This window comes from Pantherophis guttatus, chromosome 3 (assembly GCF_059756535.1).
Source record: "Pantherophis guttatus breed Tessera chromosome 3, ASM5975653v1, whole genome shotgun sequence".
NCBI classification, from domain to species: domain Eukaryota; kingdom Metazoa; phylum Chordata; class Lepidosauria; order Squamata; family Colubridae; genus Pantherophis; species Pantherophis guttatus.
In genome coordinates, this window is record NC_142065.1 from 208,138,370 (window position 1) to 208,155,368 (window position 16,999).

General features: G+C 41.6%; 1 protein-coding gene across 1 annotated transcript in view; it reads right to left on the reverse strand.

The window, feature by feature from the left end:
- The window catches only part of COL22A1 (collagen type XXII alpha 1 chain), a 273,483-nt gene that overhangs the window by 9,479 nt on the left and 247,005 nt on the right, over positions 1-16,999 (reverse strand). The window contains exons 54-62 of the mRNA XM_060681819.2: positions 15,179-15,223; positions 13,053-13,106; positions 12,242-12,295; positions 11,173-11,226; positions 8,280-8,351; positions 7,149-7,184; positions 6,596-6,640; positions 3,745-3,924; positions 2,815-2,881 (exon numbers count right to left, since the gene is read on the reverse strand). Of these exons, the coding sequence (XP_060537802.2) occupies positions 2,815-2,881; positions 3,745-3,924; positions 6,596-6,640; positions 7,149-7,184; positions 8,280-8,351; positions 11,173-11,226; positions 12,242-12,295; positions 13,053-13,106; positions 15,179-15,223 (607 nt within the window). The remainder of the gene's footprint in view (positions 1-2,814; positions 2,882-3,744; positions 3,925-6,595; positions 6,641-7,148; positions 7,185-8,279; positions 8,352-11,172; positions 11,227-12,241; positions 12,296-13,052; positions 13,107-15,178; positions 15,224-16,999) is intronic.

Here is a 16,999-nt window from a genome sequence, read left to right on the forward strand (position 1 = left end):
TGTTTCTCTCTCTGTGTGTCTCTCTCTCTGTCTCTGTCTCTGTCTGTCTCTGTCTCTCTCTCTTTCTGTTTCTGTCTCTCTGTCTCTATCTCTCTCTTTCTCTCTCTCTCTCTCTGTGTGTGTATGTGTGTGTGTGTGTGTCTCTCTGTCTCTGTCTCTCTCTTTCTCTCTCTGTCTGTCTCTCTCTCTGTCTCTGTCTCTGTCTCTCTGTCTGTCTCTCTGTCTGTCTCTCTCTGTTTCTGTCTCTGTCTCTCTGTCTGTCTCTCTGTCTGTCTCTCTGTCTGTCTCTCTGTCTGTCTCTTTCTGTCTCTTTCTCTCTGTTTCTCTCTCTCTCTCTCTCTGTCTCTCTCTCTGTCTCTGTCTCTGTCTCTCTCTGACTGTCTTTCTGTTTCTGTCTCTCTCTGTCTCTCTGTCTCTCTCTCTCTGTGTCTCTCTCTCTGTCTCTCTCTCTGTTTCTGTCTCTCTGTCTCTGTTTCTGTCTCTCTCTGTCTCTCTCTTTCTCTGTCTCTCTCTCTCCCTCCCTCCCTCCCTCATTCCCTCCTTCCCTCCCTCCTCTCTCTGATTTTCTTTTATCCCAGAACTAGTTTCTCCCTTCATCTTCTAATTTGAAATCAGACCAAGGTTTGGTCTTTGGAGATAGGGCAGTTTTTATTTCCCTAGCTTTTAAACAAAAGAAGTTGCAAAGTTGTGTGCAGAAGGAGCAATGTGAAAAGGTTTTGCTTACAAGCTCACATTGATATCCTTAGGGGTAGTTGTGACACTTTTAGGAGTAATCTTCAGAGCACATAACAGCTGGGCTAGAAGCATACAGCTTGCTCTTTTAAAATGTTCAAAAGAGAACAAGAAGAAGAAGAAGAAAAAAGTGCTCACCACTATGAAGTAATAAATAATAATGTACCTTTTGTATTATGTGCCTCTTCTACCAAATGAAGACATTTTTATTTTCCTTGGGAAATTACTTTGAAAAATGCTTTAGCTTGCAGAATATTTTTAGCTGCTGCCACATAATATTGTTAATTTTTTTTCTTTCTTTCATGCATATTTTACTGTTTTATATTTATTATTTACCACTCTGTAATCTACCGAAGGAAGGGACAGCAAGCAAATCTTCTACTTAACATTGAATTCTATAGAATAACTATAGAAAAGGAATGACTGTATGTATGTTAGAAATATTCAGCCCCCCAGAAACCCAAATTAATGAACTTGGCAATGTTGTAGACAGCAATTAGGTTCCAGAAAAAAAAAAAAAGTGAACATAATTAAAAGCAATGCTCCTGCTAGTATCTACCATCATCGATCCAACAGAGAAGAATATGCTTCTCAAAAGCAAAGTACCACTTTATCAGGATCTTGGAGGTCTTCTAGTCCAACCCCCTGCTCAGGCTGAAGACCCCATACCATTTCTGACAAGTGGATGTCTAGTATCTTCTTAAAAGCCTCCAGTGATGAAGCACCCACAACTTCTGAGAGTAAGCAGTTCCAGTGATTAATTGTTCTGTTAAGAAAATTCTCCGTAGTTCAAGGTTGCTTCTCTTCCTTAATTAGTTTCCATCCGTTGGTTCTTATCTTACGTTCTGGTGCTTTGGAGAATAGGTTGACCCCCTCCCCCCCTCTTCTTTGTGGCAGCCCCTCAAATACTGGAATACTGCTATCATGTCATTCCTAGTCCTTATACAAACTTAATTCATGCAACCAAATCAAAGAGGCATGAAAGAATAGTGATGGGGAATCTTAATTTTTTTTTTTTTTAAATTTGATTTATATGCCGCCCTTCTCCGGATACTCAGGGCGGTTTACAATGCATTAAGCAATAGCCTTCATGCTTTTGTATATTTATACAAAGTCAGCTTATTGCCCCCACAAACTGGGTCCTCAATTTACCCACCTTAGAAAGGATGGAAGGCTGAGTCGACCTTGAGCCTGGGGAGAATTGAACTCGCAACAATTGCAGGCAGCTGCATGTTAAATGCTGCCTTTAGGAGGCATTAGCCTCCTACACCACTCAGGCTCCTCTGTTTTTCTACCGTTTTCCAAACAAGTATCAATGTAATTTGTTTTCTCCTGAAAAAGGAGAACAAAATAGATTGGGGGGGGGGACTTTAAAAACAGAATTAGAAAGTTTCCAAAAAGTTTAAACAATGCAGTTTTTAAAAAACGCTTAAGAAATTTCAGCTACGAAAAAAGACAGTTGTAGGAGGTGAAAAGTCAACAAGAAAAGTATTGGCAGGCAAGAATTTAAAAATTCCAGAGAAGCTCAAAGTTGTTAAAGATACAATATTTGAAGGGGCTTAAGGGGCTTATTATTTTATCTATTATCTATATGTTTGCTAGGAGTTGAAAACAACATGACACATATCAAAAGGGTTTTATTTATTTATCAAATGTATATACACTACTGATCACTTTTGCAGTGACATTAGGTGATTTACATATATATATGTGTGTGTGTGTGTGTGTGTGTGTGTGTGTGTGTGTGTGTGTGTAAAATACATGTAAAAAGAAAGCTAGAGACAAAATTAAAAAGCATAGTACCATTTAGATGTAAAGTGTAAAGGAGAAGTAGAAAAGTCCTTCCTTCCTTCCTTCCTTCCTTCCTTCCTTCCTTCCTTCCTTCCTTCCTTCCTTCCTTCCTTCCTTCCTTCCTTCCCTCCCTCCCTCCCTCCCTCCCTCCTTCCTTCCTTCCTTCCTTCCTTCCTTCCTTCCTTCCTTCCTTCCTTCCTTCCTTCCTTCCTTCCTTCCTTCCTCTTCTGATCCTCTCTAACATGTTGAAATCACTTGCCCACTTTTGGACTTCATAATACAAGTCCTTACCATCAAGTTGTTTTCCTAACTCTTCTTGGATGAGTCTTCGCAGTGTTTCTGTTGATGGAGGATCCCCCTAGGAGATTTAAAAAAATGCCTTAAAACACCAGAGTTTAAAATACTGATGTTTATGAATGAGTTTAAATCCTTTCTTAAGCAGATAAGAAAGTTTATTCATTCTTTCTAAAGCTAAAATGAGTAATACAGTAGCATTTTCAAAAAAAAAAACCCTTTAGGAGGCACATTCTAGCATTTTCAAAGACTTCATAGGGCCTTTAGTCACAAAACTTTGAAAGAATAGGAGTAACTATTGTGTAACAATTCTAAATGGTTCCAGTTTTAATACAGGAGAGGGTTAGGCATGTTGCATGTAATCTCAATAAGCATGAGCTTATTCCTCAATATTTCTTTATCTTAATAGCATGAACTGTAAATGCTATAATAGATCCATTTAGTGATGGCAATAGTGGTTTTGAAGGCATTTTGGGATGCTGAAGCAAACCTGAAACCCAATGTTCATTTCTTCTAGAAGCTATTCTTCAAATTGGTCCTTCGCAGGAATTCCAAATACTCCAACCATAGCAAATTCTTCATGGCATCCTCAAGAATATATGAAAATAACTAGGCTGCCTATAATTGATAACAATGAATGGTTCACATTGAAATGGACATAAACTATTTGGTAATTATCCAACAATAGTTGTTTTTTTTTAAAATATGCAGCTGCATTTTTATATGTGATGAGTTAAAAAAAATAAAATACAGCTGATAAGATGCATATAGAAGCATTTGCAACCAGACAAGATTTCAACAAAAATATAATCAGGTGAGAGTTTGCATCATAACATCACCACCATTCTGTTATTTGGTTTCCTTGGGCCTCCCAGTGGTAGACATTTTGGGGTAGCCAACCCAAAGTACATTTCCCCCTAAACTCACTCTAGGCCCAGGAAATCCAGGTTGGCCTGGAGGTCCAGGAGGCCCAACTTGTCCTGACTCTCCTGATGGTCCTGAGGGACCCATTAATCCTGTGTGTCCTTTGCGGCCAGGAACTCCTGGATCACCTGGTGGTCCCTTCACTCCTGCTGGCCCTTTTTCACCTTTAGTTCCAGGATCCCCCTGATGAAGAAAAAAAGATAGATTGGATTAAAAAATAAAGATGTGGAGACTCTAGAAAAAGTGCAGAGAAGAGCAACAAAGATGATTAGGGGACTGGAGGCTAAAACATATAAAGAACGGTTGCAGGAACTGGGTATGTCTAGTTTAATGAAAAGAAGGACTAGGGATGACATTTTAGCAGTGTTCCGATATCTCAGGGGCTGCCCCAAAGAAGAGGGAGTCAAGCTATTCTCCAAAGCACCTGAGAGTAGGACAAGAAGCAGTGGGTGGAAACCAATCAAGGAGAGAAGCAACTTAGAACTAAGGAGAAATTTCCTGACAGTTAGAACAATTAATAAGTAGAACAACTTGCCTCCAGAAGTTGTGAATGCTCCAACACTGGAAGTTTTTAAAAAGATGTTGGATAACCATTTGTCTGAAGTGGTTTAGGGTTTCCTGCCTGGGCAGGGGGTTGGACTAGAAGACCTCCAAGATCCCTTCCAATTCTGTTATTCTATTCTAAATGCAAACGGGACTATTGGCCTAAGAAGGTTGGGGACTTTTGCATTAGAGTGAATAGCCAATGTCATTGATAAACAAAAAACAAATCTGCTTTATTTATTGATTTGATTGACTGATTGATTGATTGCCACCCATCTTGCTTCAAAATGGTCTTCCTCCTTCTTACTTTCCTCTTCTCCTTCCATTTTCCTGCAAGTTCAGGGTCCTTCCCCCCCCTTGCCCCGCCCCCAAATAGGAGCCTTGGTAGTATAGTGGTCTAAAGCACCCTGTTATTAAGACCAGCTGCCTGCAATTACTCCAGGTTCGAATCTCACCAGCCTCAAGGTTGACTCAGGCTTCCATCCTTTCTAAGGTAGGTAAATTGAGGACCCAGTTTGTGGGGGCAATAAGCTGACTTTGTATAAATATACAAAAGTATGAAGGCTATTGCTTAGCGCATTGTAAGCCGCCCTGAGTCTCTGGAGAAGGGCGGCATATAAATCAATTTTTTTTTAAAAAAAAAAAATCAACTGAGTGTTTATCCATTGGTTGCTAGGGAATTTATCGACTGGCTTCTTACCTGAGCCTAACATCATGGGCTGAGACAGAAACTGACCCAAAGTTACCAATTGGCTTTCATGCCTTAGATGGGACTAGAACTCACAGTCTCCTGGTTCCTGGCCTAACGCCTTAACTACTAGACCAAACTGGCTCTCAAATTAAGCAAAAAAAATAAATGTGATAACTCTTCAGCAGAGACCAGGGGTGAAATGCTCCCGTTTCGGACCGGATCACATGATCCGGTAGCGATTGTGGCAGGTGGTTCGGAGAACCGGTAGCGATGGCGGCACAAGGCTCCGGCCCACCTGCCCGGGTGTCATTATTTCCTGCTTTTAAAAGGTAAAAAAAGGCTCTGACGATCATGCACCACAGCTATGATCGTCAGAGCCTCTTTTTTTTTTTTACTTTCAAAAGCATTTTTTTACAACCTATTCGCCCAAAAGTACTTTAAAAAAGTAAAAAAAAAAAAAAAGTTGGCCATGGCCACCCAGTCACATTACCCCACCACCACCAAGCCACGCCCACAGAACCGGTAGTAACAAATTTTACATTTCACCACTGGCAGAGACCCATTAAAAATGCTGAATGGACAGACCAGACCTTACTACTTTAGGTGTGTGTGTGTGTGTGTGTGTGTGTGTGTGTGTAGGGGGGGCAATCAGGTAACAGAGTCACTCATCTCCCACAGAACTCTAACTTTCTTTAAATGCCCTCTCTGGATGAACAGAGAGTGCTTCATCTATTGCAAACAGGAGATGAGGCTTTCAATTGAAAGTCAGATATACGTTCCAACCTAGGCTTCCTTAAGTAGCAAGAAGCAGAGTCTTAGTCCCGGTAAAACCCCTTTTATTTACACAACTGTGAATTACGTTCATTCACAATCAGCAAGATTTATCCAAACAGTTTTTCAGAGGAATATTTCTCAACACACCTTATCACGTTTGGCAAGCTGCCAGATAACTAGTTTCCAACCACAGATAAGGTAAATCTTGGCACAGAGTCTTTTAAAGTCACGAACAGAACTTTCCACTTTGGCGATGACCAACCAAATGAATTGTTTCCTGCAAAAGCCCCCTCCCCATTTGCTCCTCTTTTGTTTCCTATGGGAGGGGCCAATCACCTCCGAGGTGTGGCTTTACTCCCGAATTGACCCTGCTTTCTTAGCTATTCTTGTATTCTGGCAGCTCTGCACATGCACACACTGGGAACAGGCTCCAGCTGTTCCTCTGCCTCACTGATGTCTGACTCCAAAGGCAACTAATAACTGGCATACGGCTCTGGCCCCCTCTCTGCCTCCGACGCAGAGCCCTCATCAGAGCCTTCCCCAGACTCCAGGACTGGCCCATGTTCCTCCCCAACCTCCTCACTGTCCGATTCTGCTTCCAGCTCTCCAGGCTGCCGGTGGGCCACAACAATATATAAGAATCCTAGAAATTATGAAATTGTAGCTGGGGTAATGATGAACTGAATGAAATTGATTCAGAAATACGTTAAATAGCAAGAATTGGTTTACCTATGAGTGAATACAATGAGATTACATGTTATCTGCTACTGAGAGCTGTCACAGAGAGCTGACATTTGACAGCTTGAGTTTAAAATTTTGGGATATGAATGAAGCTCTCATACTTACCCTGTCACCTTTTTGACCGTGTCCTCCTGGACTCCCTGAGGTGCCCTGAAAAGAGAGGAGGGGATCTAAAGACCAGTGATAAAGCTAATTCTTTGGGTATGTGTGTGTGTCTCATCTCTGTTTAACATACTCATGTGAAAGAGAAAATTAATTATATTGCGTGAATTATAATGGTGTTTGTAGTAGCAAGCAGAATTTTTTAAAAAAAGAAACAAAGGTGTTTGCCATTTGCAATCACTCTTAGCAGAACTAATAAATCAACCTTTTTGTGCGAGGAAGGGAGAAGTAGTATTCAACCGGTTCGGACTGATTCAGGTGAACTGGTAGTGGCAACTGTGGGTGGGCCCGCCCGCCCCGCCCACCCTGGCGTAATGCCATCCTATTTAGCCATGTTTTGGAAGGCACACACATACGTGGAAGGCTTGGCATATGTGTGGAAGGCACACGCGAGAGAGAAGCGAGCGTCCGCACACAGAAATCTGGTGGTAAGAATATGTGAAACTCACCACTGGAGGAAGGAAGGTAGGTAGGAGGAAGGTAATGAAATACATACCTCTTTCCCTGGGACCCCCTTTTCACCTGGTTCTCCCTATGGAAAAGAAAGATAAACCGGATTATGCAGCATGGCAGATAATCTACAACACTATTTCTCAACCTTTATATTGTAACTTTAATGTGTTGGCTTCAACTCCCGAAATACACACATCTCATAGTGGCCAAGATTGAGAAATATGTACAAATACTGCAAATGGCCAACTGCATGAAAAGGGGGCAATCAGAAACTTAATAGGTTTTTTTAAAAATCAGTTCTTCTCTTTTTTTAATTTTTGGTATATATTTTTTAATTTGCTTTGTTCATCTATTTTTTTTCCCCTTTCATTGACATGTATTTGTAAGTACACACACAATTATGTATACCAAGTAATAATACTGTACAAAGGAGATTTTAATGTTAAGCGATTCATTCTGTTGTGTCAATTCATTGTTCTGTTCTATTCTATTCTATTCTATTCTATTCTATTCTATTCTATTCTATTCTATTCTATTCTATTCTATTCTATTCATTCATTTGTATTTCACATCTCTCTTGGAAATTTAGCTTCGGACTGAGTCTTTATTGCATAGCAAATAAATATAAATATATTCCCCTTTCCAACAGAAAGGGAAGACCAATTTTGTCTTGGGTTGGGAACTAAGTAGGGCTAGAACTGTTTAGGAGGTATCCCAAGATAGATGAAAAATCAAAGGAATATCCTGGAAGACAGCAATGGTTAACTCCCTCAGCACTATTATGAAGGAAGCTATAAAAATATTCTTGCTGAGGCATCTGGAGTTAAACCCAACTCAGATTCCTCTTTCTTCTTCTTCCTAGTGTATTCCTGCAGGTGCAGGGTCTGCTTTTTGGATCATTGAATGCCACTTTGCACTATCAGCTGCGACGTGGCTTGCATATCTTTGTTGATGGTGTCTTGCCTTCTCTACTTTGGATGCCTGCGAGGTTACCGGCCATGGACTTCTAGTTGGTAGGCAGTCTTGGCCATGGTGGAAGGTGCTGGATATGTCCATACCAGCAGAGTCGGCCTTCTCTCAGATTCCTCTTTGCCTTACCTTAATGAGGACTTCCTAATTACTCTACATTTTGTATGTTAACACTAAGCATGAGCATCACCAGTCGGCTACTTACAGGAAGACCTCGTGGCCCAATGAAACCAGGAACGCCTGGGCTGCCAGTTTCACCTTTGCTTCCCTTGGAGCCCTTGGGGTGAAAAAGAGAAGACATAAGGGCTAAAGGAAACTCTGACCAGTCTCATTCCAAAAGAAGATGATGTTTAGAGCAGTGTTTCCCAAACTTGACCCTTTGAAGATGTATGGACTTCAACTCCCAGAATTCCTCAACCAGGCATACTGGTTGGGGAATTCTGGGAATTGAAGTCCATGCATCTTAAAATAGCCAAGTTTGGGAAACACTGGTTTAAAGTCAAGAGCCATCTTCTTCCCTAACTGACTTGCCAGAAGCAATCAAGTAGCAAAGTTTGCCTATGACCTCAGTGACTGTACAGCATGCTACAAACCTATGTGTATGCCTTGTTACTTGCATAAGAGATGCCAATGAGGTCTCCTAAGCAAAACTTGGAAGAAGAATGTTAATTTTAGATAGTTCTTTGAGAACTATCTGTGTGCAAAAATGTGGAGTCTCTTGATTCTTGTGACCACTTGATGTGGACAAATCAGTGGTGAAATCCAATTTTTTTTACTACCGGTTCTGTGGGCGTGGCGTGGCTTGGTAGGGCATGGCTTGGTGGGTGTGGCAGGGGAAGGATACTGCAAAATCTCCATTCCCACCCCACTCCAGTGGAAGGATAGTGCAAAATCCCCTCCCCACTCCTGGGGAAAGGATATTGCAAAATCCCCATTCCCACCCCACTCTGGGTCCAGCCAGAGGTGGTATTTGCCGGTTCGCCAAACTACTCAAAATTTCCGCTACCGGTTCTCCAGAACCTGTCAGAACCTGCTGGATTTCACCACTGGGACAAATCAATACATCAGACATTCTTCTCCTTTAGGAAGATTTTTAATTTAGGAAAAGGATGGATATTCTGAAAGTTTCCGGCTTCCTGTGGCTTCTACAGCCACAAACTGGTTTCAAAAGCAGTAATCAAAAATAGTGATGTTATTTTGAGATTATATTGCAAATATATACATCACCGACTCCCAAATAACTCTGGCAGGCTTGCTATGATATTGATATTAAAACCATCCAGACAACAGTATATTTTTTAAAATCTCAAAATGACTTTAAAAAGATACATTTTGAGCCTGGGACGAAAAGGAGGGAGAGCAGGTAAGACTGTGCTTCAATAGCAGTTCTTTCATAATATATGAAAAAATTCACCGATTTTGTGACAAGATGGGATTGTCTATATGAGAAGAGATATTCTTGCAAATAGTTTGGACCAAATGTATGTTAGCCTTAGCACATCAAAACGAGCACTTTGATTTGGCCTTGAAAAGCAACCAGGAACTGCTATACTTATCTTCACACATCAATAAGATTATAGACATCTTAAGAATGCTCTTTCTTGGAGGTTTGACAAGGGCAATTTGATTCCAATAAGAATCTGTCCAATTTTATCACAGTGTCTTGACCTCTAACTTTCCATAAATCCCTGAAGCATTCTTTCACATTTCTTGCCATGGATGAATTCTGGGATTATTCTGGTCTATTTCCTATCCACTTTGTTAAGGATATTGTTGTTGTGTTACCAACCAGCAGAGTGTAGAGCACAGAGAAATGTTGCTGAGATCAATGAATAAGAGATGTGCAAACTGGTTTATCAAAAGTTTACTTTATAGTGAAAAAACAATCTCATAGTCTTTAAATCAATCCAAGTCTTTGCCAGTTAAATCAGTCCAGTGATACAAAAATCTTCTTACCACACAAACAGTAGTTGGTTAGAATAACAAACTCACTCTGGTTCACAAACCACAATGGTAGCAGATCCATCCAACTGATGATAGCACAATGGATAGCACTCCTCACACAGTGGTAGCTTATCATCAACTGAATATGTTACAGTACCTTTCTTAAATACGTTCACAACCAGTGATTATATAATTACAGCATGACTCAGCATTACAATGAATCAGCAGGAAAACTTTAAAGTCACACAATACATATCCATATTAAAGTCACAGAACACATATATTGCCTGGACAACTTGTTAGGCTCAAACCATATCCTAACACACTTAATACATTAGTCCAGTCCCTGGCTCATTTCAGATGAACCCCAATTAAATACCCTCCAGCTTCTGTTTCAACTGCTCTTATTTTAAAATCCATTATTATAGTATATATCTTGCTTTCCAGAATAAGGGAATAGAAGAGGACTATCTTCTGTGTCATCTGAAGAACACTAACTTCAAGAGCTTTTCTCAATGTGCAGCTAAAATCAAGGCCTGTCATTCTTACAGGTAGTAGCTACTCCTACAATCTTGTTGTATACAACTATCTGCCAGGATGGGGCAACTGATGTCTTGCATTCTATCATGCAAATGTCACAAATAATACTTGGTTAACTACCCTGTTTTCCCCCAAAATAAGACATCCCCTGATAATAAACCCAATCGGGTTTTTGAGCATATGGCAATAAGGCCAAGTGCTTATTTCAGGGTTAAAAAAAAAAAAATATAAGACAGGGTCTTATTTTTGGGGAAACACGGTATGCAGATTGCAAAATGACATCATAATGCATAATGGCCTCGCTGTAACTGCTGTGCCAAAGGTGCTTTTTCAAAAGACAACTGGACTTTCCTGAAGATATTTTGCTTCTCATCCAATAAGCTTCTTCAGTTCTGACTCTTGAGTTCTGATAGTTCTGACTGAAGCTTCTTGGTTGAGAAGTGAAATGTCTTCAAGAAAAAAACAAAGGAAGTCCAATTGCCTTTTGAAAAAGCACCTTTGGGACAACCATGACCTGAATGGCTGAGAATCTCCGTAGAGATATAGCTGCTGTGTTGTTGCCTATGCTGTTGTGAGCTCAGACTTGTGATGGAGATGGTAAATACAGTACTTACTGGGTTACCTGCAGGACCAGGTTCCCCGGGTGCACCTGGGGGTCCAGTCTTGCCCTAAAGAAAGGAAGACAACAATCAATCTCAAAATATATGAAGAACGAATGAATGGAACCAAAGTCATATGACCAGAAACTCCTCTTCTGGTTAATTTGTTTTGGCCCACCATCCTTTACTCCAATGGTTAAGAGAGAAACTGTTCTGTCAGCCTTTGGATATCAAACACCAGCCATCTGGTTTAATTTGGTGACCAGTCAAAAAATAACATGAAACTTATATAAGACATTCAAGATTGATTGTTTATAAGTAACTAAACACCTTTTTGTTGGTTCTTTTAAAACTCATACTGTCCAGCAACATCCAAATTCATCATATTTTCAATGTCTACCAAAGGAAAGGAAAGGAAAGAAGGAGAGGAGAGGAGAGGAGAGGAGAAGAAAGGAAAGGAAAGGAAAGGAAAGGAGGAAAGGAGGGGAAAGGAGAGGAGAGGAGAGGAGAAGAAAGGAAAGGAAAGGAAAGGAAAGGAAAGGAAAGGAAAGGAAAGGAAAGGAAAGGAAAGGAAAGGAAAGGACAGGACAGGACAGGACAGGAAAGGAAAGGAAAGGAAAGAAAAGGAAAGGAGGAAAGAAGGGAGAGGAGAGGAGAGGAAAGGAAAGGAAAGGAAAGGAAAAGAAAGGAAAGGAAAGGAAAGGAAAGGAAAGGAAAGGAAAGGAAAGGAAAGGAAAGGAAAGGAAAGGAGGAAAGGAGGGGAAGGAGAGGAGAGGAGAGGAGAGGGGAGGAAAGGAAAGGAAAGGAAAGGAAAGGAAAGGAAAGGAAAGGAAAGGAAAGGAAAGGAAAGGAAAGGAAAGGAAAGGAAAAGAGGAGAGGAGAGGAGAGGAGAGGAGAGGAGAGGAAAGGAAGTCTCTGTTCCATGCAATCAACATTAATGAATGCCATCCAAAGGAAATGTTTGGTTTCACAACATCTTCACCATGATACAGCATATAATCTGTTCAGATTATCCTGAACACTTGGATACTGCAAGGTGCCTCCTAGAATCAGAACAACTCATTCACTAGGCAAAGTAACTCACTGCTAGTCCTCGAATTCCTCGGGGGCCTTCTGGTCCCGCAGGTCCTGGATCTCCCTGGAATAGAAGAGGGAAAAATATCATACATCGTAGCCTCATTGAAGGTTAAGAAAGTCAGAAGCCACAGTTAGCTTCGAACTCACAACTGATTCCTGAACTCAGAAAGCAAATGAATGCTATCTGTCTTGTGATGGCCACAGATCCAAGCTGTTATGGAGGCAAACATCTTAGAACATAAAACCATGGGGCTGGAAGAGACCACAGAGGTCTTCTAGGTCAACCCCCTGCTGGTTTTTGAAAACCTCCAGTGATGGAGTTCCCACAAATCTGGGAGGCAAACTATTCCATTGATTAATTGTCAGAAAATTTGTCCTTACTTTTAGGTTGGACGTCTCTTTAACAAGTTTCCACCCGTTACTTCTTGTTCTGCCTCTGGTGTTTTGAAAAATACGTCAATCCCCTCTTTTCTATGACAGCCCAAGGACTGGAAGACAGTTATCATATGTTGTCCCCCCCCTCCCCAACTTTCTCTTTACTTCCTTAGTCTTTACCTCTGGAGGCCATTTCAGGAACAATTCACACCTTAATAGTGCTTATTTGTGATTAAATTATAATGTTAAAACAGGGGGATGAGCTATGGAGTCGATGGGAGTCAGGATACAAATTTAATAAAATAAATCAGGCCTAGAGAATAGGATGACTGTCCGATGATGGACAATTGGAAGAAAATTTCAGAAATATTGTTACTATTACTACTACTACTTCTAATCACCTTTGAAGTTGACATAGAGCTTTTATTGTGCTTAACACTTACATCTTTTCCCGAAAGCCCCTCCCGGCCCGGAGTTCCAGGTTGACCTGGTTCTCCCTGTAATAAAGAAGAAGAAAGGAGAGAAAAACAAAATTTAGACTACAGTAAATCCCCCCCCCTTTAAAAATTCTACATTCCAGGATGAGAGTGATGACTCTCATGCTGGTCACCACTTCTTTACCCTCCTACCATCGGGAAAGGAGATATAGAAGTATAGGCCACTGCACAAACAAGCTGAAGAACAAGTTTTTATCCATGGGCTGTCAGACTCCTGAAGGAGAAATAACATCATAACTACGTAGTATGATGGACTTGCAGGGACGGTGCAACGTGTAACATGTTCACACTGGTGTAATAGGACTGCGTGTTTTGTTACTATGATTTATTGGGTTAGGGATTTCCTGTTTCCACTGTGAGTTGTGTTGTGTTGGGAGAGGTGCACTGAGGGAGCTCCACCAATCTCACTGTACATGTGTTGTGCAGTGACAATAAAGGTTGTTGTTGTTGTTGTTGTTGTTGTTGTTGTTGTTGTTGTTGTTGTTGTTGTTGTTGTTATGCGCTATCATGTAACTTAAAGTATGTCAGTGCTACTACATCCTTTCTTGTTTTCTTCTTTACTTCCTCTTTTATCGCTTCGGGTGTAGATACAAAATTCTGGCTCTACTGGAGGCCTCGACTATTGTTAACTGTTGTTGTTGTAGTGTGTTTTTGATGTCTCTCCATCTTCTTCTGGGTCTGCCTCATGTTCTTTGGCCTTCTCCTCTTTTTGTATAGGCCTTGTATGGTATGGAGAGGGACGCGGTGACTCAGTGGCTAAGACGCTGAGCTTGTCGATCGAAAGGTCGGCAGTTCAGCAGTTTGAATCCCTAGTGCCGCGTAACAGGGCGGGCTCCCGTTACTTGTCCCAGCTTCTGCCAACCTAGCAGTTTGAAAGCACGTAAAAAATGCAAAAAATAGGGACCACCTATTGACCACCTACATGACCCCGGAGACGCCTTCAGACAGCGCTGGCTCTTTGGCTTTGAAACAGAGATGAGTACACCCCCCCTAGAGTCAGGAATGAGGGGAACCTTTACCTTTACCTGTATGGTATGGAATCCCAAAACATCCTATCCAGGTGAACAAACCACTTTATTTTCTGTTTTTCTTTGTAGTTCAAGATTGGTTCTTTGCCAGTTCTTTCTTTTATGATCTCATTTCTGATTTTATCTCTTATGGTCACTCCAGCAGCTTCCATCAAACATATCATTTCCATGGTGTGGAAAGCCACTCCCAACCCCCCCAGAAGAATCAAATATTTTAGGAAATAGTAAAAAGGCAGAATATTATATTTCCCCTAAAGGAGAAATAGAAATCTTAAGGGAGGCAGAAACTCAGAGCTTCAGCTCCCTGCCCCCAGCAGATATTTGATGCCCATTGAGAAGGACTGAGCCAGCCTATCTACAAAACAAAAAGACAAAAGACCTTCAGCTCCAGGGTGGTGGGATTAAGACATGACCCTCCAGGATATAATAGGATTATCTAGCAGCAGGGATCACTGCATTGCAAAATCACCTGGGGACATTGTATCACCCTCCAGGCTTCAACCAAACTTGATTCAGACAAAGTGACCTCACATTGCCCCATGGGAGTCTGACTACAGCCAATAGAATACATTTCTTGCACAGGAACAGGAAGCTCAAGGGCAGAGCCCAAGAGAGGGTATAAATAACCCTCACTCTCCACTCCATGTGGTCAGCTGCCCAGGACCCATGCACTCCTGTCCATCAATAAACCATCTTTCCAATCAGCCTCCATGTTTGCAGTGTCTTTCTCCCCACTTGGAACTGAACCAAAAAACTAACTTTTGTTTATGTTTTATTGTTTGGCACTGGTAACATAAGGTGGGGGTTGAGATGCTTCTTGAGATGCTCATACTGTACATCCTTTTCCCCAGCAAAATTGCATATCAGCTTTCAACAAGGAACACGATTTATTATTGTTTATATGGTTTCAAACTCTACATTTTCTTCTTCAGAAATCCAGTGGATCCCATCTTCTCCACCCCAAAGATATAAGGGGCAACAGTGACCTCCCAAAAAGGCATTTTTTGCACCCCAATTATACTTGTGCACATCCATATGACTTACTCTCATCCCAGGATTTCCTGCATCTCCTATTGGACCCTTGAAACCCTGAAACAAAGAAATGAAATGTAAATCTGTAAACGTTCTCCCTTCAAAACTGACCCTTGAAAATGGCTCCTTAACCTCCTCCCAACCTTTGGCTTAAGCTCTGTTCCCATATTCCTTTTATCTCGATATCTCATTTCCTTGAGATGGTGTCTAATTTGCTTCTAAGTTTAAAGACAGAGCCTGACACACATGGAATACAACAGATACACACACACACACACACACACAACACACACACACACACACACGCAGCAGTGAGTTCCATGATGAGAAAATATTTGGGCAATATTATTGGGCAATAATGGGTCCAATACAAGGTGTTGGTTGCCCCCTTCAAAGCTCTACATGGCTTGGTACCAGGTTATTTGAAGGACTGTCTTTTCCTAGTCATTTCTACCCAACCTGACCTAATATTTACAGACCCCTTGCATCCTGGACATAAACTGTTTCAACTCCTACCCTCAAAATGACGCTATAGAGCACTGCACACCAGAACAACTAGACAGAAGAACAGTTTTTCCCCGAACGCCATCACTCTGCTAAACAAATAATTCCTTCAACACTGTCAAAGTAGTTACTAAGTCTGCATTACTACTAATCTTCTCATCGTTCCTATCACCCATCTCCTTCCACTAATGACTATATGACTGTAACCTTGCTGGTATCCTTAAGATTTATGTTGACTGTTTCCTAGTATGATTTTATTGCTTATTTGTACCCTATGACTATCAATAAGTGTTGTACCTTATGATTTTTGACGAATGTATCTTGTCTTTTTATGTACACTGAGAGCATATGCACCAAGACAAATTCCTTGTGTGTCCAATCACACGTGGCCAATAAAGAATTCTATTCTATTCTATTCTAAGAGAGGAGGCAGGAAATGTTACAGGTCCCCTCTCTTAAAGAACTCCATCTGGTGGGACCAAGAAAAAGGGTCTTCTTTGTGGTGGCTCCTTCCCTGTGGAACATCATCCCCATGGAGATGAGATTGGCCTCCACTTTTGACACTTTTTCTGAAGGCCCTAAAAACCTGGTTTTGCCAAGGAGTTCACAGGCTCCAGGGTGGAATGGAGCCCATCAAGTCATTCATTTGATTGTTGTTGCCAGAGAAGGGGAGGAGAGAAGTTTTGTGTTTTTATTGTTTTTGTGTTGTGATTTTATCTTTCTAGGCTGCCCAGAGTCACAAGAGTGGAGCTTGGGAGCTCCATTTTTAGCTGTGATGGCCTTCTGCAGTGGTCTGCCAGTGAAAATGGAGTTCAGGAGGGCCTCCCAAGCTTTGTTTTCACTGACAGACTGCTGCAGGAGGCCACCACAGCCATAAACAGAGCTCAGGACTGTGGGGTCCCAGTGGCCTGGGAGCTTGAGGGCCAGGCTGGAAGCTCTCTTCTGCCTAGGGCTTTGGACAGCCTGCGCCGCTGTCTGGGGTCCTCCACATGGCCTGAGAGGGGCAGGGAAGCTCCTCTGGAGGACAAAGGTTTGGTGTTCTCCCTGGTCTTGCCTTCCTCCACTGAGACAGTGGATTCCCCCAGCCCTGCCCAGGCCCCCACAGGCACCCTCGACATGAGTGATGTCAAGCTGGCCACGCCCACCCTGGCCACGCCCACCCACTCCCCCTGAGGTCAAACACAAGCCTGATGCGGCCCTCAATGAAATCGAATTTTGACATCCCTGAGCTATAGCCATTTGCTATAGCTCATGCAGAAGGAACAGCAGGTTTTTGTCCAACTAACAAATACTGTGCTTAATTGGTTAAGTAGCCTAGATATTTATATA